The sequence below is a fragment of the Mastomys coucha genome, unplaced genomic scaffold (assembly GCF_008632895.1).
Source record: "Mastomys coucha isolate ucsf_1 unplaced genomic scaffold, UCSF_Mcou_1 pScaffold15, whole genome shotgun sequence".
Lineage (NCBI taxonomy): Eukaryota > Metazoa > Chordata > Mammalia > Rodentia > Muridae > Mastomys > Mastomys coucha.
Genome location: NW_022196897.1, coordinates 74,822,532 through 74,844,803, shown reverse-complemented (window position 1 = coordinate 74,844,803; position 22,272 = coordinate 74,822,532). Strand labels below are relative to the sequence as shown.

At 34.3% G+C, this 22,272-nt stretch overlaps 2 protein-coding genes across 2 annotated transcripts; one reads left to right on the top strand and one right to left on the bottom strand.

Moving 5' to 3' along the window:
• Positions 1-9,210: 9,210 nt before the first annotated feature.
• Positions 9,211-10,119, top strand: LOC116092174 (olfactory receptor 4C6-like). The gene has a single exon (XM_031373520.1). It carries the CDS (start codon positions 9,211-9,213, stop codon positions 10,117-10,119), a length of 909 nt encoding a protein of 302 aa, XP_031229380.1.
• A 5,873-nt stretch (positions 10,120-15,992) lies between these two features.
• Positions 15,993-17,070, bottom strand: LOC116092173 (olfactory receptor 4C11-like). The gene has a single exon (XM_031373519.1). The coding sequence runs from the start codon at positions 16,990-16,992 to the stop codon at positions 16,081-16,083; it is 912 nt and encodes a 303-aa protein (XP_031229379.1). The 5' UTR covers positions 16,993-17,070; the 3' UTR covers positions 15,993-16,080.
• Between the last annotated feature and the right edge of the window lie 5,202 nt (positions 17,071-22,272).

Genomic DNA, 22,272 nt, shown 5'->3' with positions numbered 1-22,272 from the left:
TGCATTTCTCTTCTCTTTCTTTCTTTCTTTCTTTCTTTCTTTCTTTCTTTCTTTCTTTCTTTCTTTTTGTCTTTCTTTCTTCCTTTTTTCTTCCTTCCTTCCTTCCTTCCATCCTTTCTTTCTTTCTTTCTTTCTTTCTTTCTTTCTTTCTTTCTTTCTTTCTTCCTTTTTTCTTTCTTTCTGCCTTCCTTCCTTCCTTCCACCTTTTCTTTCTCTCTTTCTTTCTTGTTTTTTTGTTGTAGCATTATCTTACTGTGATCAGAGTAACCTCAAGCTCATGATGATACTGCTTCATCCTCCTAAGTGGCTGTGACTATAAGCTCAAGCCATTGTGTAATGCTTATGTTTCATTTTACACTTAATAATCACCTGTATTTATTATTGCTTTCCATTGAGTTATTTGAGAATTTAAGTATATGGCAGAGCAGACATTTGAAATATCAGACCCTACCCCCAGAGACACATGTCTTCCAAGAAGAACAAACTATCTAATTCTTCCTGAACAATTCCACAAACTGGGAAAAAGTATTCTAGTATATAAGTCCATGAGGGACATTCTCATTCAAACAGTCATAGGTAGGGATACAATGCAAGAAGAAAAAGTGGACATGTATTTGCCACTCAAGAGGGGAAAATATGTAGATAAAATAAACCCTTCTTAATTTGAGGGTGCAATGAATTCACCTTGTTCTTATCTTTCCAGGATCCTCCCTTTTCAGGACCAATAAATTGTCCTCACTTTTATTGCTGACACTTGGAGAACACTAATTAAATGTGTGTGGCCACAGATATATGAGTGCCCCTTCTTACATATCTTCAGGCATTTCTTTCAATGCCTGTAATTGTGACTAATACGTTGCAGCTGCATAGGTCTGTTTAATTGCCTCATACTCTTGGAAGCTTGAACAGTGTTTTCTCAAACCATAGATGCCATACTGCAGGAAAGAAAATTTTAAATCACATCCAGATTAAAGCATTTAAATTCGGTGTCCTAAGCAGATAATGCCTGCAGTGATAAAGGTTCACTCTCAGCATCTGAGATGCAACCAAGGGCTATTATCAATAATGTTTAACATTAGCTTTTAGGAGTTACTTGGTCTATGTTGACAAATCATTCACAAGGAAGTTTCTCACACCTGGTACTAGTGTTTTTGTTAGTTTGTGATCTTTTCAGGAAAACTGCTAGCCAAAGTGTCTTGCCTTTATAATTTATATATCAATAACTCTATCTGCCTATCTGGATTTACATACACACACATATATAGATTATATATTAATGTACATATATTATGTTTAATTTTAAATAAGTATAAAATATGAATTATTAGTTCCTATCAAACATCCTTAGTGCTATTTGTTCTTATCTTTCATTCTGTATTACTTCACCTCTTTCCTCACTAATTGGAGCCTCATTCCTATTTTTATTCAATTTCTCCCTTCATATTACCTGAATCCATTCCTCTCCTCACACCTTCCCCATGGTCCCCTTATATTTTTCTGATTTTTGCATTTATTCCATGTTGCATATTTATATTTGAGGATTTGGAGCCAGGAACTAGAGATGGAGAAAAGCATTCAGTATTAATCTCAGCCACCTTTCTAATGCTCTGAGTCAAAATTTTCTCTTACCTTTCCTGTTACTCTGTTCAATTTTTCATATTGTTAATGAAATCATTTAACCCTTAGCTTCAGGAAAGCCACCTTATTAAAGATTTTTTTTTAATTTGTCTTAGGCAAAAAAAAAAAAAAAATTAAGAACTTGACCATTTCGGAGTCTGTAATATTCTAAATGTTTTCAATTAGAAAAGCAAACAACCATTGTTCTTTTTCTAGGACCAAATATCAACAAGCAAACAAATAAACCAGAATCCAAAACAAAAAATTATATTAATGCTCTGCGTTTACAATGTTGCAACTAATTTGCACACACTGCAAATAACTTGTTTATAGATATACTGTGAAGTGTTCTGAGAAGAAAGCATCTCAACTTTAGCAAATATGAGCTTCACAGTTGGTTAGTGGTTTTACCTTACCATTAGCCAAAGGTGGGAACAGTATTCCCAGACCTTTCTGTTACTATTTTCCTCCTCACTGGTGAGGAGGGTATTTAGAGGGTTCATTCTTTTAATTGCACTACCTCTGAGATAGGGACACAGTGGGGCCAGTAGTATGGCTTAGCTGCTAACAAGGGATTTTCGTCAAATGTAAAGTGTTAAGCTTGATCTCCAGGACACATGGTACAAGGAGTAAGTTGACTGGTGTATTTTTTCATCTGATCTACAGGTGACTTCTACCCCACACATGTGTACATTCAAAATAAATAAATAAAATATGCAGTATGGGGTTGTTAGTGAGGCTCATTATACTCACTGTGAATAGATTTATGAAGTCATGTTTGAACTTATAAACTTCATTGAATAGAAAATGAATACATGTAGGTTCATTTTTCAAACTTTGTACTGTCATATATTAAGTAAATAGTACTGAGTTTTATTTTCAAGAACATTTTCATTCCAAATGTAATGTACTTTGGTCATTATCCCTCCATACTCCCTGTCCTAATTATATTTCTGTTGCTGTTTAAAAAAAAAAAAAGAGGACCCCCAAAAGGGATTATTTGCCTAAAGTGTTACATGCATCATTGTGGGTAAGTAAAAGCAGAAAATTGAAGGAGCTGGTCACATCCACAGTCAAGAGCAGAAAAAAAAATACATGTGTGTGTACCAGTTCTCAGCTCTCTACATTGATAGACTGTGACCTAAAACAGGGGATTGAGATCTCCCATTGTCATGGATTGGCAGGATTAATACAGTAAAAATGGCCATCTTGCCAAAAGCAATATGCAGATTCAATGCAATCACCATCAAAATTCCTACTCAATTCTTCACAGACTTGGAAAGAGCAATTTATAAATTTATCTGGAATAACAAGAAACCTAGGATATCAAAACTATTCTCAACAATAAAAGAACCTCTGGTGGAATCACCATCCCTAACTTTAAGCTTTACTACTAAGTTTGTAGTTTTTTTAGAATTTATACTAGGTCTTAGCTAAGAGTTTGCCTTGAGTACTACAAAATGTTCGATCATGGGTTTTTGAATAGTTTTATAACTGTTTATAATTTGAGAACTAATGGAGCTGAATTTAATGCATAAGAGATGAATGTATGCCGAGTCTGACATGGCTGTGTAAGGGGAGGTGTGATACACAGATCCTGACCGCAGTATCAACAGGCTGTTGATCCCCGTGATTCCTGTGTACTGATGACTGCTATTGGCCTGAAAGTGATCTACTGTCTCTTCAATTTTACTTTCAATCTGAGGAATACACTTTCCCCATTACTCAGAGCTATTCATTTCAATAATCTGCAGTTCTCAGGAATGAGGAATGGAGGTGGTCATGAGGCTGTGGAGGATGAGGAACACGCCTTCCACTCGGCCACTGGGGCCATGGGAAAGGATCTAGACAACATAACCACAGAGGCCATACAAGCCTAAATGGTCCTTTGTAAGAATATTTCATTGCCAGACTTGGCATTGAATTTGGAATTATGAGGAGATACATATGGCTTCTGGTCCAATGACTGCTGCATTAATTAGCCAATGTGAACTTGAGGACATTGTGGCTAGAGAGTTAAAGTAGTCTCAAGAAAAACAGGTATAGATAGATAAAGAAGGAATTTATAGAAAACAAGTAAATGATAAATAGGTTTATTTTTTGTAAGAAAGGCTTGTATGATTTAGGAAAAAATAGTATTAGAAGGAGAGTTTATGTAGCTATGGAAATACTAGAATGAGGAAACAAAGAGAAAAGAATTAAAAGATGATGTATAAGCATAGAAAAAGTTAGTACTTTGTTCTCCTGGCTACCTGAAAATTGGAGATGATAATGCAGAGGAAGATCTTAGAGAGAGCTAGCTGCTTTTTTTTTTTTTTCTTGGTTTTTTGAGACAGGGTTTCTCTGTATAGCCCTGGCTGTCCTGGAACTCACTCTGTAGACCAGGCTGGCCTCGAACTCAGAAATCCGCCTGCCTCTGCCTCCCAAGTGCTGGGATTAAAGGCGTGCGCCACCACCGCCCGGCATGAGAGCTAGCTGCTTTACTTGCATAAATTTTAAAACTTTGTAAGAAACTGTTTTAACTTTAGTAGTCTGCCACCTTTCTGTTCTTACATGAAATTGGTTACTAAAAACTATTGTCTGCAGTATCAGGAAACCACAAGAGCTATACCCAGCTACCCATGAAGAACAGTCTGTGCAAAAACCATGAGAAAATGTCCCTTTGCTTTGTGTTTAGTTAGAGTTCTAAGGAAGCAGGGGTAGGAATTAATGATAAAAAGTTTTGTTTATAATTATTCAGTATAATTTTCTAGCAAAACACCAAACCACATACTTCATTATACTATCTAACACTTCATATCTAATTTGACATGAACTTCTTCTTGTTTTTGCACTGAGATATAATTGGATTAGAAAGCCAACAAGCCAGCATATATGCAATTTATGCCAAGCTACTTTGCTTTCTCAATCATGGTGAACTATATTCACTCAAACTATCAGAAAAAAATAAACACAACTTTTTAAAAATGCTGTTTTTATGATTTTTGACATAACATTTAGAAAGTATAATAAGGGGAAATTTCCACTTGGCCATTCTTTTACCTCCCCAAGCCTTTGTAAAAACATGAAGCCCTCTGGTAAGTTTATTCTGATCACCCCCCCCTAAATTACAAGCAAGCCCTGAGCTCTAACTATAATTACCTCTACTCTACAATGCTCATTTTCATGGAACACATACACAAAGTATTTATCAATTTACTTGTAGATAGATTAATTTTATTTTCAATTTTACTTACAGGAAATTCAGATCACCAGGCAAGAAAAACTATGCTCTGTATTTCATATATGGCAAAGGGGACATAATAGTTGCTTGAGTCATATTAATTGAAATAATGTATCAATGTATAGAAAACAAACATAACCAGAGGATGGAAAACAGTATAATCATATCTAGCTTATGGGTGGTAATAAATAAATTAAAATAAATCTACAGTGGACTTCAAATCACTCAATTACTTGAAGAATATTCAAAATAATTCCAAATCATCATATTATATTTTACAAACATTTCAAAAATTTAAATATTAAATCACAATGAATTTGGAAACTTTACCTCAGGAAAAATGATTATGCTTTTGCTATAGTTTAATAAAATGGCTTAGGAAATGCTCTTAATCTTGGAAGCCAAACACTAGTCTAATATTCAAGAAATTTCTTTTCTGCTTATTCTTTGTTTTGACATTCTAATAGTGTGTTTTGTGGGAACAAGGCATAAAGGGGTTCTATTTACTGATAAGCACTATAGTGAATACTCCATTCTTTAGTGAATAATTTCTATCAGATGCCTTGAAATCTCCTTTCCTTTGCTGGAAGGACAACAAAAGTACATCTCTTGCACTCAGTCCTGTTATCTTGTTGTAAACTGGGAACATTCTGAAAAGAGTTGAAAAGATAGAATAGACAGCTATCTTTTATGTTATTGTCTCTTCATCACTTTCTATTTGTTTCATATGCCAAAATGTTCACAGCTTTATTCCTTCTATGCCCAAAAATGGAATATTTCACCAAGTAAAGTATCACCTTGTTCTGACCCCAGGAAAAATCTCACCCTTGAGAATGTTCTATTTAGCTGGTTAGTGAAAATGTATTAAATATGGATCTTCATTAGTATAGGACCAGCCTCAAGGGATTAATCTGGAATGAGGCAAGTCTGCCTCAAGTGAACATCCTGTGCTCTCATAGCCTTCGAATGTACCCAATGAAGAACAGAAATCCATCACTTTTCTCCAAATAAGTGGAACGAAACATTCTAGTTTTATCCACAAACACATCATCTGGAAATAGAAAAGGAATATGAAATGAATTAGTAAGTTCTACCTTGACTTTCTTTGCTATTTATTTGTGAGGCAGTATGTCACTTAATGACTTAGAAAGGTTATTTCTCTCTTAGATTCAGAAAGTCTTAAAGTCCCTTCTTTAATTCCTCCTATTAGCACAATAAAAGTTCCATGTCTACATGTAACATTTGAATAATTTGGTGACCTCCCTCATTGATAAAGTTTTCCATGTTGTTAGAAAAAATAAGCTAGGATAATTAAAAGGTTCTTAGCTTCTCTGAGGAAGTTTGCTTTATATGATTGAAATGTGGATGATCACACATTGCCCTGTAGCATGCATAGCTGAGAATCTTAACCTGTTCCCCATTTCTAAAGAGCTGAAAAAACAATCTTCTCAATATGGGGATTAATATTTCATGTTTAGATCTCATCATTGTATGGAACTGGAGCACAAAAACTAGTTTTAAAATATGGTAAGTAATCTCCCCTTGATTTGTTCCAAAGTATTGAAATGTTTTCTGGATATGACAGGACCACTGGTTCATGAACTCATGGCAGTTTTTATTGCCAGCACAAGATCAACCAAGCATTCTAAAATGGAGTGCGAAGGGCTTCATAAGGATGGAGTCCCTATCCTTAATTGTGAAGCTGTAGGCACAAAATGGTTTCCAGAGAAGGGACAATCTGTTTTCTTTAACCGTGTGGTTTCTGGTAGATCAATCAAGTTCCAGTATAGCTATAACTATATTGGCAGTAAAAATTGGGTCAAAAGCTTATGAAGTTAAGTAAAATATGAAGTGAAGTTGAGAGGTATAGAAATATAAGGCCATATCTTAGATAAATTAAGGGAGAAATTGACTATTATCAATTATCAAGGAATTAACATTTTGTGATATGACAACTTTTATTAAATTAAATACCTTGAGTAAAGACACATCAACATACTACTATAAAAATATGTCATTCTTTCAGTCTCAGTACTTGTTTGCTTAGTCTGTGGTGTTTATTTTCTGAGCTTTTCAGTTAATACTTGTGCTCTTCTTGAATTGGATCAAGTACTTTTAGTCTAAGTTTGAATACTTGTGAATATTTAAAAAATAAATAAGCAAGTCTCTAATATATAACTATCAATAAAAATACTATCCAGAAGATGCTTACCAGCATTGTTTGTTTTGTTTGGTTGATTGATTTGCTTTGTTGTTACTCCAAATTCATTGTAATCAATATTTTGCAATAATTGTTTTTAAATTGTTTTCCATACTGCCTAACTTCATGTATCTTTTTATGTTTTCCTCTCTTGATTTATGTATCTCTTTCTCTTTTATGTTTCATTTATCATATCTTTTTTTACTTATTTTTTTACGGTCCAGTCATTATCCCCTTCCCATTCAGACTTCTGACAGTTCTTCATCTTAATAAATTATTTTAGTTAGTTAATTAGTTTCTTTATTTTAAGTCAAAGCCTTACTTTATAGACAGGCTGAGGTCAAGCTTGCAAACCTCCTTCCTGCCTTGGTCACCTGAATGCTAAGATTTCAGACATGAGTTAAAATGGCATTTCTTTTGTGATATTTGTCTCTGATGCCTGAAAAGAAAATCAAACCTATTTATTTCCCTGACAGTTGTAATACTAGACAACATTATATATGGATGACTAATTTAACTTAGGAAATATACATTCCTAACATTTTTGGATGTACTATAGCACAACTTCTAAATGTTTCAATATGTAAGAATATCTACTATGATCTATAGTGACAATGGTCACACAGAATAGGTAATGCCACTAATTTGCACACTTTCATGATGACAGTCATGTCATCAATGACTGGAAGACACTACTTCTCTCTATAGTACACTTATATAATTGTAACCTCATCACTTTATTTCTGTCAAATTCTTTGAAGTTGGTTGTGCTTCCCCTTCTTCTTAGAGCTTTGATTTTTGAGAATAGAAACCTAAGCAAATATTTACATTAATGGCATGTTTTAAGATTTTAGTGATTAATTTAGGTATGTCATTGAAAGATCATAGTGCATTGTAGATAGTCTATATACTCAAATTAAATCCTGAGGGGAAAATAATGACAACCATGCATACATATACAAACGCACGCATGCACACACACATACACGCACACTCACACACACACACACATGCACACAATACACTCAAGAAGATGTTTACTATAGAGAGAGAGAGTGAGAGAGGGAAGGAGGCATGGAGGGAAAGAGAGAGAGATGTTTACTAGAGAGAGTGAGAGAGGGAAGGAGGCATGGAGGGAGAGAGAGAGAGAGAGAGAGAGAGAGAGAGAGAGAGAGAGAGAGAACCCACAGACAAATTTCTTGGAATCCCAATCCAAGCTACAGCACTCAATAGCTTTGTTACACTGAAGATTGTAGAAATAATTCCACATTTTAAATTAAACATATATCTTAAAGAATAAGCCAGTGCTAATGAATCATGAAGCTGAGATGGTTTGCAGAAGTCACATAAGATCCTGAAGTTTATGATTCTAGGACTGTGCTCTCTGAACTCTGCCTTCAATTGTCCCTTCTTCTTTCCTTTGGACTTTTGTTCCTGCTGCTCTCTCTGTGGGGAGTCACACCAAGCCTTTCTTTCTCTTCATGATTATATTTGTGTGAGCCTTAAGTCACCATTTTTCTTTCATTGCTTCAGTTCATTTATTTCTATTTGCTCTATTTTTACTCTAGGAGTCTCTTACAGTCCAAAAGTAAGTCTAAAACCTTGTGAACCAAACTACTCTTCGCTTGAATAAATATTTTCAGAGTAGCCTGACAAATGAATGATTATTTATTTTCTAAGGAGTGGTAGAAAGAAGAGGAATAGAAGCAGCGAAAACTACAACTAGAACATATAGGATTAAAAATATTTTCAATAAAAGAAAAAAGCCAATTTACTGAATTTTCTTACACAAAAATCATAACATGCTGCAATATGCTAGGCTCATTATATTTTTAAACAGTGAGCCTAAGTCCCTTTATTTTTCAAAATAACCCTAACCACTCATAAATATCAAGGCTATTTGTACATTAACAACTAACATAAGCACAAAGGAGCCCTTGAACTTCTGCTCATTCTGGGTCTAACTTGCAAGTGCTGGGGTTATAATCATGTATCACCATACAGTCCTTTATGAATAAATTTCAATGAAGAAATTATTCTATCATAATGTCCAGCAATACAGTGGCTCAGTATGAGAACTAATGACTTAAAAGACCAATATTGATTGATTTTAAACCATACTTCATTTTAGGTTCTACAGCTCTGAGGTGGAATGCTAAGCACAAGATAAATGGGAAATCAAAACAATGTAACAGAGTTCATACTTTTGGGTCTTACAGAGAACCAGAACCTTCGGAAACTGTTTTCTGCTGTATTTTTAATCATGTATGTTGTAATGGTGTTGGGGAATATGCTCATTATGGTGACCATGATGAAAAGCCAGAGTTTAAGATCACCTATGTACTTTTTCCTCACTTTTTTATCTCTAGTAGATGTCACATTTTCTTCTGTCATTGCCCCAAAACTGATTTTAGACTCCCTTTCTGAAAATACCATTATCTCATTTGAAGGATGTATGGCCCAGCTCTTTGCAGAACATTTCTTTGGAGGTGTGGGGATCATTTTACTTATTGTAATGGCCTATGACCGCTATGCGGCCATCTGTAAACCTCTTCACTACATGAACATCATGAGTCCTCGGATGTGTTGTATTCTGTTAGCAGGAGCTTGGATAGGGGGATTAGCACATGCAACTATTCAGCTTATTTTTATATATCAAATACCTTTCTGTGGTCCTAATATTATAGATCACTTTTTATGTGATTTGTTTCAGCTGCTGACATTGGCTTGCATGGATACCCATACACTGGGTCTCATTGTCATCTTCAACAGTGGGGTGATGTGTATGGCTATCTTCATTATTCTAATTGCCTCTTACATAACTATCTTGTGTTCTCTGAAGACTCATAATTCTGAAGGGCGACGCAAAGCCCTCTCCACCTGTGGCTCCCACTTCACAGTGGTTGTGTTGTTCTTTGTACCATGTATTTTCTTATATGTGAGGCCTGTGTCTTCCTACCCCATAGACAAGGCCATGGCTGTGTCAGATTCAATTGTCACACCCATGCTGAATCCTTTGATCTACACATTGAGGAATAAAGAGGTGAAAAATGCTATGAAGAAACTTTGGAGGAAATAGGAGACTTTTCTTTCCAAGTAACTTTTTGCTAAACATCATGTATATCATAAGAAAAATACAGTTTCAGAAATGAACAACAAATAAAATTGCCCATCTCTCCCTGGAAACCAGGGTTGGTGTTTTATGTTTATAACAATATGAAATTTTCTGCTATGATTTAGACTATCTAAAGTATATGATTTATCAATTTTCCTGTATTGTGCATTCATTTGGCTTCCCAAAATCTTTACAGCTCGTTTTTGTTTTAGAATTCTGTTGATTCACCTTTCTTCTGCCTTTGTCTCTAAATATATGGTGTTCCCCAATACCTCCCCTCATAGATATCAACCACATTATATTTTTGTGCTGCCCTTAGAGCTACATTAATCTTTGATTCTTTGGATGTGTGCCTCTGTAATATATGTGTGCCCATTATTATAACTTAAAACATGGAAAAACATAAATGTAATATAAAATGTCATATAGAATCATTCAGAGGAAAAAAGAACACATAGTTGGATGGTTGAGGGATAAAGTATGGGCGTTTTACCGGTCTGAAGATGGCTAAAGTACAGGACATATTTCTATGAAACAGTGCTTGTTAATACATCAATGTGTCCAATGAATATTGAAAGAAAACATTGACTGAGTGTTGTTTTCCAGTAAACTGGCCTGCATCAGCACTGTATAATTCTTTCATTTATGTTGTAAGTTTTATATGTACAATGAGGATGAAACACTGACTCTGCCATCACGGACAAATGTTCAACCACTGAGCTGTGGCCTCAGCTAATGATATTCTTTATCTGAATATCTCTCTTTACTTAGTATAATGAGCAATAATATGTTATCACTACTATCTAAATAAACAAGTAATTTGTTAATTAACCCAGACATAACAAAGATTAGTAGGTTTGCAAAAGTATGTTTCTATCATGATTTCTAGTGAGGTAGTTAACATGAGGGGATTTCCAATGTTTTCTACTCAGAGATGGTATTTCAGATATATTCTTTTTTTTTCTTCTGATTTCTTTGTGACAAATAATTATATGAAATAATCAGTGTTATAACCATGAAAACCAATAATTGACAAAAGCATAACAATGCAAACAACCATATTACTATTAGTGGAATAAAAATTCTATAGGAGGAAACAAGTGAGTAAATTGCCACAGCATTTTCAAGAAAATGTAAGAGCCAATAAGTGACGGAAAATATTCCACACATTCAGTGGAAGCAGTAGAGTTATATAGGGGAAATGCAGTTGCCTATATGTCTGTTGGAAAAAAAGGGCGATTATCATCTTGTTAACATGATCCAATGCTGAAACATATTTTATGACATTGATTGAGTTAAATTATTTTCTGTAATGTATTTGAGCAGAAAATGTGGATGAGATCTAATATAGATTCCATTTTAATTTCCTTCTCAACTTCAGAGCAATATTTATAAAATTTTAAAAATATTTTATGATAATATATCTATATATCTTTGTACTTATTGTTCTATTTCACAATAATGAACAAAATTTTATTAATAATGTGATTGTTTTGATCTTTGTGAAAAATCTCAAAATTATTTTAATTTTTAATCACAAAATTTAAACATTGAGAAGCATTTTCATGTCAATCCTTAACTTATATTTGTTTAATAGAGTGAGACATTAGCTAATTCTTATAGTTCAAATATTTTCTGCTTCATTTTATAAATTTAAATCACTTGTTAGTTTGCTTGGTGATTTAGAAAACACAATTAAAATTTCATTTGAATGCTGGATTTGGTGTCTCATTCCTATATTCCCAGCAATCAGGAAGCCAAGGCATGCAGATTTCTATAGGTTTATTGACAAATTGCTGTGTAAAATGAGTTTGAGGACAGCCAAACTTTCAAAATAAAACAAAACCAAAAATATTAATTTCTAATTAATAGAGTGATGTTCTCATTTTGTTTACAAAGATAACATTTAGCACATTTAGTTTACAAAACCAATGTGACTCCCTTATCAGTGGAAATGAATCACCACTTAGTCATTAACATATATATATGTCACTAATATTTATTTTGAAATCAAGCAATAAGTACAAAAGTTTGATTAGATACAATATGAAATGGCAAAAATATCTTCAAGCTGCTCTGCCTATTTCTATTATGATGAAAGTAATATTAAAATATATGAATATTCATAATAAAGGGAAAGACAACAAAATCTTGATCAACATGTAATTATGAGAATGGTTTGTCATAATAGATTGAGGGCAATTATTCCAAAGATGTAATTGATGCTCACTTCAAATTTTGTGTTATGTGTATGTATGTGTGTGTCCCATGCATGTTCACAATACAACACAACTACCATTGTCTTGTTCTGATTATATAGCCTGAAATTCAACTCATTAGTGGTCTAAAGGACAGAGATAATAATTCACAGACTACAGGAAGCTCAAGAAGGAAGACCAAAGTGTGGGTGTTTCGGTCCTTCTTAGAAGGGAGAACAAAATACTCATGGGGTTTCTGTGGTTAAAAATAAATAAATAAATAAACTGGAATGGGGATAATATTTGAAATGTAAGTAAAGAAAATATCCAATAAAAAAGAATTATGCACACTTTGGAGATATGGATGAAAGTTTCTAGTTGACACTGTTCTCTAAAGGCAGTATTCATTATTGTTTTCCAAGGTCTAGAAAGATGTTGATATTTGCCATTTACTGCTCATAGAGAGCCACAGAGAACTCTTGTAGGTAGGTCCCTGAATGGAAAGATAAGAAAGTTTGAGGAGGTAAGAGGGGTTCTTCTTATACCAAGGGTTAGTTTCCTCTTGTAAAAAGAGTAACAATCAGATATGTCAGGGAAACAATTTTGAGAGACCAAAAATCTCTAGAGGAGGAAGGATACACCCCATCATTATCTGCCAAGGCTAGAGTCAGTGAATCAGCTTATAAATCAACAGTTCAAACAAGGTATTCCTGTCTTCTACACACATCTCCCTCACTTTTCTTCTTAGAAATTGTCTGTCTTTTTAATTTTCAGATTTTAGATCATAGCTGAAGATTGAGAATAACTTTTAATACCTTGAAAATACTAAAATTTGGACACTTAATTTATAATATTTGAACATATTTTGTCACATGATAATTATAAGAATTATTGAGTAAGGTGTTACATTTTAACATACGTACAATGTTACGTATGCTTTAAATATGTGTAATGACCAGAACAGGGAAATGGGCATATTCATCACCTCAAGCAGTTATAAGTTCCTTGTATTGATAGTACTCTAACTTTTTTCTACCATATTATTTTGAAGTAACTAGTTAGTTGGTTTATTTTATTGTTATAGAACTATGCTGTAGGAGAAAAGAAATGGAGAGCAGATAGTTACTTGGTTTTTATTAGTTCATATTATTAATATTATTCATATTATTATGGAAAATATCATGGCAAGATAAAGTTGAAGACAGAATCATTTATTTTATCTTCCATTTTGAGGATATGGTCCTCATATAGCAGGAGAGTCATGAGGGTAATAGGCTATGGCAACTAAGAACATTGCATCCACAGTCAGGAAGGAGAGACAGAAATAACAAAATCTTCCTCTTTTTATTCAGTACACAAGACCCCAGGCCATAGAGTGACAATATCTACAGACAAGGTGTGTCTTCCCACCTAATCAACATAAGCTGGAACATTCCACACAGGCATGCCCAGATGAATACCTTCCAGGACATTCCAGATTTTTTTTTTTTGTGACAATCAACATGGTAGCTGGAATTAGTATATTTAAATTGAATGTTTAAGTTTTGAATGAAGGCCTTTTTTAATATCTGGAAAATTTGGAATTCCATGTTACCTAATGTTAAGACTCTTCATTTACACTGTGTGAGTTTGCATTTACAGGTTGGTAAACAAGCATTTATTACTACATGAAATTTGAAGGAACATCAAAAGATGAGAAACAAATGATTATCAGTTTCTGACCTATTCAGGAGAAGTTAGAGAAAGGACTGCAATAGCTGAAGGGGTTTGCAACGCCATAGGAAGAACAACAATATTAACCAACCAAATGCTCCAGGTACTAAACCACCAACCAAAGAGTACTCGTGGAGGGATCCATGGCTCCAGCTGTGTATGTAGCAGAAGATGGCCTTATCTGGCAACACTGGGAGGAGAGACCCTTGGTCCTGTAAAAGCTCGCTGCCCCAGTGTAGTGGAATGCCAAGGTGGTGAGGTGGGAGTGGTTGGGGGAGCACTCTCATAGAAGCAGGGGTAGAGGATGGGATAGGGTGGTTCTGGAGGGGAAACCAGAAAATGAGGATAACATTTGAAATGTAAATAAATAAAATATCCAATAAAAAAATACTGACAAAAAGAAGTGATTTTGTTTAAAAACCTTCATGAGCATTGAAAACAAACTCAAAGATATAAATAATGAAAATTATGGATATTCATCTAGAAAGAATATAGACAAAAATTGACATTTGTGAATAGGACACTAGAAAGTCTGAGAAATATCCATTGGGGACATCAATGCTTACTCTGCCATAAATTCTTCATAATGAAATTATTAGAAAAAATTTGCATGGTCATATGCCAGTGCTAAAATGGAAAATACTCGTATCTACACAGTTCAGCGTCCTTCTTATCAGCTTTTTCTTATTTGTTCTCTGGATGATATCCAAGGCCTTCTGAGTAGTGACTAAGCCACCTCCCACTGAATTACACTGCAGCAGGCTATTATCATTTGAAGTGGTACTTGTGTATTTTAATGGAATTCATAACCTTTGATAGTGAAATAGGATAGCTATGTTTTATTGTGTCATGAAGAATCCAGAATGAATGTGAATTATAATTATACTGTTTGCATCATATTAAAAATGAAAATACATCACTTAAAACACTAATAAAGCTAAAAGTCTGAAGGGGATAAACTTCAGCTCTGATTTTCATTTCTGAATATATAAATATCTAATTTTCATGCACTAGCTACCAAACAAATCCTCTTCCCTTGTAGCGTATTCTAAGCTAAAATATTCATATCCAGAGATTTCATTTATTTCTCCAAATATTTACATAGTTGAAACAATAAGCATGATGATGTTCTTCCTCTACAGCTAGAGAGAATCAAGATTCCTGTATGTCTCCCCATGCCGTCTATCCAATGTTTGTCTTTCATACCCCATTATTCCATGGTCTTCTTTCTTGATCTGAAATTTCAAACTGCCTAACTTTCACCTCCTCTGCTCCTACTTTTGCAAAGGCAATGTGAAAGAACTACAATTTACATCCAAGCAAAAGAGTTCTTTCAATACCACTCATTATGTGTTCACTATCTTTTCAATGAGGTCTATTTTTTGCTTGTACTTAAAATTTTGTTATAAATCTATTTTCTATTACTGAAATCCCCCAGGGAAACAAGGAGGTATTGATTTCTAAAATCATGCCTTCTAATCCTTAATTTGTCCAGATAACAATTCTGCTTTGTATAGGCTTTTTTTAATAGATTATCTGTGGGAACATATTCAGAATAGACTAGGATAGTCTTTAAAAGTGATATACCTACACACTTTTATATAAATACTATTATTTACTAATTAGTTATTTACCTATCCATATATATATGTATATGTGTGTGAGAGAGTGTGTGTACAATACTAGTTATTAATTTTCTTGTATGTATTTACTTTTGTATCTTTATTTATGTACACATGACCACATGAGGAGATCAGAGGACAACATATTGGAGTTTATTCTCTTTTAATTATGTGAGGTTCTGGGACTCTTGTCAAGTCATCAACCTTGGTGGAAAGCACATCTCATCAGTAAGCTATTTCACAGGTCCCAGATTATTATTTCCATATACATATACAAGACAGACATCTTGATTATATATTCTCAGAAATACTTTATTTTTTCAATCCATGTATTAAAATTAACATCTTAGCAGCTATAATTTTAATCTTCATATATTCTTTATCAACTACAGTCATACTTTACCACCCCATAATTTTTTCATGGCATTTTTTACCTCTGCATTCCTCAGAGTATAGATAAGAGGGTTGAGCAAAGGTGTACATATTGTATAAAACAAAGACACCATCTTGTCTATTGGAAAAGTAGTTGGTGGACGTGTGTATATAAATATACAAGGACCAAAAAATATGACCACCACAATGAAATGAGAAGTGCATGTAGACAAGGCCTTTCGTCTTCCTTCTGCATTGTGGTTTCTCAGAGAGTATAAGATGACAATATAGGAGATAAGCAGTACTATGAAACTTACCATGCATATGGCACCACTATTAGACACAACTAGCAAATTTATCACATAGGTATCCATGCAGGCAAGTTTCAGTAAGGGCTGCAAGTCACAGAAATAATGATCAATCACATTTGGGCCACAGAATGGTAATCTTAAGGCTAAGAAAATCTGCGCTGAAGAGTGAAGACAAGACCCTATCCAGGCAACAATCACTAATATACCACAGATACGTTGGCTCATTATAGTTGTATATCTTAGAGGCCTACAGATTGCTACATAGCGGTCAAAGGCCATGAGGATAAGCACAAAGATCTCCATGCACCCAAAGAAGTGAACTGCAAAGACCTGAGTCATACATTCATTGTAGGTAATAATATTTTTCTGGGAGAGGGAGTCCATGATCAATCTAGGTGCTGTAGTCGTAGAGAAGCAAGCATCAGCAAAAGACAAATAGAAGAGGAAAAAGTACATGGGACTCCCAAGTGTCTGACTCATCTTAATGGTGACCATGATGAGAAAGTTTCCTATTAAAGTCAGAAGGTAAAGAATCAAGAAGACTGCAAATATGGCCTTCTGCTTTTCTGGATCCTGAGTCAACCCAAACAGAATGAATTCAGTCATGCTATAGTTATACATGATGTCAATGGCTATAGTAGGTAGGAGGAGGCTGACAAATGTTTAACCTGCAAAGAAAGAAATGACGTACTGAAATCAATGTCCAGACACTGAAATTCCTTGATTTTCCCCCATGCTGTTAATATCATTTGCCTTTGTCATGAAATTCCTGAAGAATCTTTTTAAATGTCAAAATGAGATTTTCCACTGATTCAGAAGCTTACTGGATTAGATCAATTTTTTTGAATTAGAGGAATGAAAAATATTAATGTTGTTAGGTACTATGATTTCTGTTTATATTCCAAAGTGTAGTTTGTTCTTTCTTTTAAAGGGTGATTACTACCCCACCTGGTGATCCAGGTGTATATGAATACAATTGTCAAACCTGGACACTATTGGAGATGCTGGGAAATGCTTGCTAACAGAACCTGACATGGCTGTCTCCTGAGGGGTTCTGCCAGAGCCAGACAAATATAGAGGCAGATGGATGCTCACAGCCAACCATTGAACTAAGTGCAGTATCTCTGATGGAGGAGAGGGAGAAAAGACTGAAGGAGCTGAGGGGGGTTTGCAGCCCCATGGGGGGAGCAATAATGTCAACAGGCAAGACCTCCGGTGTTTCCTCAGACTGGACCACCAACCAAAGTGTATATATGGAGAGACCCACAGCTCTAGCCGCATATGTAGCAAACAATGGCCATATTGAACACCAGTAGGAGTAGCGGCTCTTGGTCCTGTGGTGGTTCGATGCCCCAATGTAGAAGAATGCCAGGGTGGTGAGGTGGGAGTGAGTGAGTGGGTGGGGGAGCACCCTGATAGAGGCAGGGGGAGGAAGAATGAGATAGGGGGTTTCTGGCGGGGAGACCTGGAAAGAGGGTAACATTTGAAATGTAAATTTAAAAAAAAAATCCAAATTAAAAAAAGAAGAAAAATAAAAGAAAAGAAAAGAAAACAAAAGAGAAGAAAAGAAGAGAAAAGGTGATTTAGTGATTAGGAAACTCAAGAAAAAGCAATGTGTCTGTGGTATGTTGGGAGGGTATAAGCCCAAACACTTGTTTTACCCATTTTGAGGGCTATGAAAAAAGTAAGTATTTTATCTATAAATACATACAAATGTACATGTAGACCCATTGCTCATTCTTACCCTGTGTTATATAATAATAAAAGTACTATTTAATACAATGATCCACTAAGATTAGTGATTCCATTGTAACAATGATCTCAAAAAATTTCCCTTATCTTTCTACTGTTCCTGTCTCCTTTAACTCCTGTATAAATTATTCTCTAAAAAAAATGTATTTGATTATATTTTAATAGTACCATTCATATTCTGTATACCATTTTAGTGTTGCCATGAAAATAAAAATAAAAATTTGGACCATACTTTAGGGTTGTTAAATCAATGAAAAGTACATTATAGGATAATATTAAAAATGTAATTTCGCCGGGCGGTGGTGGCGCACGCCTTTAATCGTAGCACTTGGGAGGCAGAGGCAGGCGGATTTCCGAGTTCGAGGCTAGCCTGGTCTACAGAGTGAGTACCGGGACAGCCGGGGCTACAGAGAGAAACCCTGTCTCAAAAAACAAACAAAAAAAAAAAAACAAAAAAAAATGTAATTTTATTACATTTTGGTTTATTCCATTAGAAAATTAAGCTTTTCTACCTGTAAATTTGAACTGTTATTAGAGAATTTGATTTTTAAATTTAAAAAATGCTCTTTAGAATAATATATGTTCTTCTATATATATATATGTATATGTGTACACATGTATATATATGTATATTCCAAATTATCCTTTTTTCAATATTATGTAAAAATACATTTGTTGCAATGTTATGTTTTATATTTCCTTTTAATTGCATATTCTAATATTTGTAACTTATGTGAGAAAAAAATCCTTAATTTAATCTCTTTGCCTCTCTTTGACCTAGCATTTCTATAAAATTGTTATGCTTGTAACTCACTTATGTTTCGTTTTCTCTCTCTCATTCTGAGCGTGCATATTTGCATGCATGTGTGATATGTGTGTGTGTGTGTGTGTGTGTGTTTGTGTGTGGTGGGTGGGTATGTGTCAGTCATGAATCCTACTCCTTTCACCCTGTGAGCCCAAGGGATGCATCGGAGGTTTTTAGGCAGGGCAGCAACTCTTTACCTGATAATCCATTTCAATGGCCTCCTTTTTATGCTTTACAATCATAAGTATCAATTTAAATTTAATAGTATGATAACATATTGTTTGAGATATATGATTCTTGTAATATTGTAATATTGTTATATTTAATTTATAAATAATAATTTTATAAAACATAACAATTTCTGAAGCAAAAATGAATTTACCTAATGCTAAATGAATTGTTTTAATTGATAAAAATAGCTGGTTTCAATACTTTATAATGTAGTTTACTATTAATATATTTTTGAGTTGTTAAGTATCACCAAAGCATACTGAATATCAGAGGAGAATTAAAATAAAACTGACTTTGAATACATACTTCTGCTATGCAGAAAGAAACACTTTGAGATTATTATATAAGCTTCCAGAGTGATTTGTGTGTATTTGTACCTGTGAGTCTGTGAGTCTGTGTATCCTTACGTTACAGAAATGTATGGCCATAACTGTAGGACGCATGACTTTTCAGAGATGCCAAGGCTTATGACAAATTTATCTTATAATGTTATTCTGTATGATTTAGCTGATACGAGTAAAATATATTTCATTAAACTCATGTGACTTTTATAAAATCTACTTATGTTTTAATTTTTTCATAAAAATGTCTCAGTTCTAAACTTTTAAAGGCATCTTTCAATCTTCATATTTTCTTGAATAAATTTCAGTATAGCAAAATAAAGAGATTTGTTAGCTAAAAATGAAGTTTGCTTTTATCTGTATCTCCTTTGTTTAAACACCTTTGAATTTATATATAATCCAATTTGCCAATTTCTCTACATTAATTTTGTCTTTTAGAACCTGATTTAAAATATAATGCTCATTCTTTACTCTTCCACAATTATCTTTGGTTTCAAATGGTGAATCAAAAGAGTTACAGAAGGTAAAAATTAATCAAAATAAACTCTACAAAAAAATATCTATTTTCAAGAAAAAAGATATAAGTAAATCAAGTAGTTAAATATTTAAGTCACTACTTTTAGCACTTGAAGAATATAAATCATCAGATAGAAAATAAAAACAATTTCTCCCTGATATAATGCTCACAGAGGAACTTAAAATTACTTAAAGAGATGAATCAAAACATCAAATGACAGCGGTCAGTTTTCAGCCTGGTGAGAGAGAGTTAAAGTGTGCCACCTTGATGAGCAGACTCAAAAAAAAAAAAATCTGCCCATTGAAATTAAAAACCTTGAGCACCACGATATGCACATGTAACCCACATGTGTAATTTAGCAATCTCTTCTGGCTTACGATAGAGATTAGATGTAGACCTGTGGCTATCCACACCAACTCCACTGCTGCCGTGACTGTCACCACTGGCTCTTCAATCACAGCCTCCCCTGTCAGAAAACTTGTATTTCAAGTAGCCTATTTCCTCACTTTTTACGTTGTTTTAAATACAAATTTTCTCTGTATGTCTGAAATAAAATCATCCTTAATGACTTTAATACATTTTCTGCAGTGGCCAGGGAAGAGAAATGATTTTTAAGGTTTTCATTAACTATAGAAAAATAAAGATTAAAAAATATATAGTATCTGGAAAACAGGATTTTTTAATGAAGGTAAAATTGAAACATGATTAACCTAGTAGTGTAGATTTGGGTGATATGAAAATTAGAGAAAATTATCATTTGTGAGCAAAAGAAATAAAATCACATTTAATGGGCATGAGAAGGAAAATCATTTACAGGCAAATGAATTAATATAACTCCCTCTAGTAGCAGACTCAAAAACATAGACAGGTTTAGAGATGTAAGTAGTTTCTTAGAAGAAATTTGTGAAAACAAGATGAAGAATTTTGGATCTCTTTTCATTACTATATTATAAAATTGGAGGACCCAAAATATATGAGCACCCACTATTAAGGCAGATTCACCAAAACATGGTGAGATCCTCCCTAGGTGCTGCAATCAAATCTGAGGAGCTGAGTTTGATCTCAGAAATTACAGGATAGGAGACAGCTGATCCCTGTAAAGCCCTGTGACTTTCACAGATTTTCCCTGGTGTATGCGCGCGCACACCCCCCCACCCCACCCCCACACACAAAGATCTCTCAAAGAGACAGAGACAGAGAGAGACAGAGGCAGAGAGAGACAGAGACAGACAAAAACAAAGGCAGAGACAGAGACAAAACAACAGATACAGAGAGACAAAGAGAGAAAGAGACCCACAGAAAGAAAGAAATATAATAAAAATTGGAGCAAAGAGTTACTCATGTACTGAAATTAGAAAAAAAAAAAAAAAGCTCTCTGCTTATCCAGTGGAATTTTGTAAATTTTGTGTAAGAGGGCCTAAAGAGCTTAGCTGTAATGAAGAGCTGAGATCATTTAATATGCCATCGTCCTCCTGCTACAGACATCTGTTGTCCTGTTCTTACAAATAGGAAAAATGAGTTCAGATTTGCACTGAAAACTGTAAGGGTTAGAAGACTTGGATCACTGTGGCTTTGTGCATCACTGGTCCAGCCATGTCTCATCATGTGCACTCCATGCACTCTATGGAAGCACACTTTCTTAGACACACTCTTTCTCTAAATGTTCCACATTTTCAAACTTCTACATCTGCCCTCATTTTTTCTGTGGACTGCGAGCCCAGTGCAAATACCATTTCCTCACCAAATCTTGTCCAGATCAAATGGTCAAGTGCCTGTGTTACAAATACATATCCATCGTAAGCCTTTTGTGCATTCATTGAGTCATGTCATCCCTAGCTCATCTCCTCAAATTTTTGTTTGAACATTGTTAATTTATTCAGTCTTACATAACACCCAGTGAGGCAAGTTTGGGTTATTCCAGTCTATGCACATTATAAAATCTTGCTGTGTTTATCAAACAGCTTCCAGAAAAGACCCAAAACTGGAAGCCAAGCCTTTGGACTCCATATGTTCTAACCCCTATATAAGTACAGCAATTATGTCTATTATAATTATGAGAAGAATCAAAGTCACAGGAAATATAATGTCAAGGTCAGTAAGAATCAGAAAAGGAAGCTCAGAAGATAAGCCAGGGCAAATTTCAGGAAATTTAACAAAGTTCTATAAATAGAGCGTTTTAAAATTTAAGCAAGGCTTTTTTTTTTTGGCTATTTATTTATTGTATTAATCCTTACATCATACCCACAGGATGAATG

What these genes read in the sequence shown, in the direction of transcription:
- LOC116092174 (XM_031373520.1), top strand. Translation starts at nt 9,211, where the DNA reads ATGGGAAATCAAAACAATGTAACAGAGTTCATACTTTTGGGTCTTACA.
- LOC116092173 (XM_031373519.1), bottom strand. Translation starts at nt 16,992, where the DNA reads ATGTATAACTATAGCATGACTGAATTCATTCTGTTTGGGTTGACTCAG.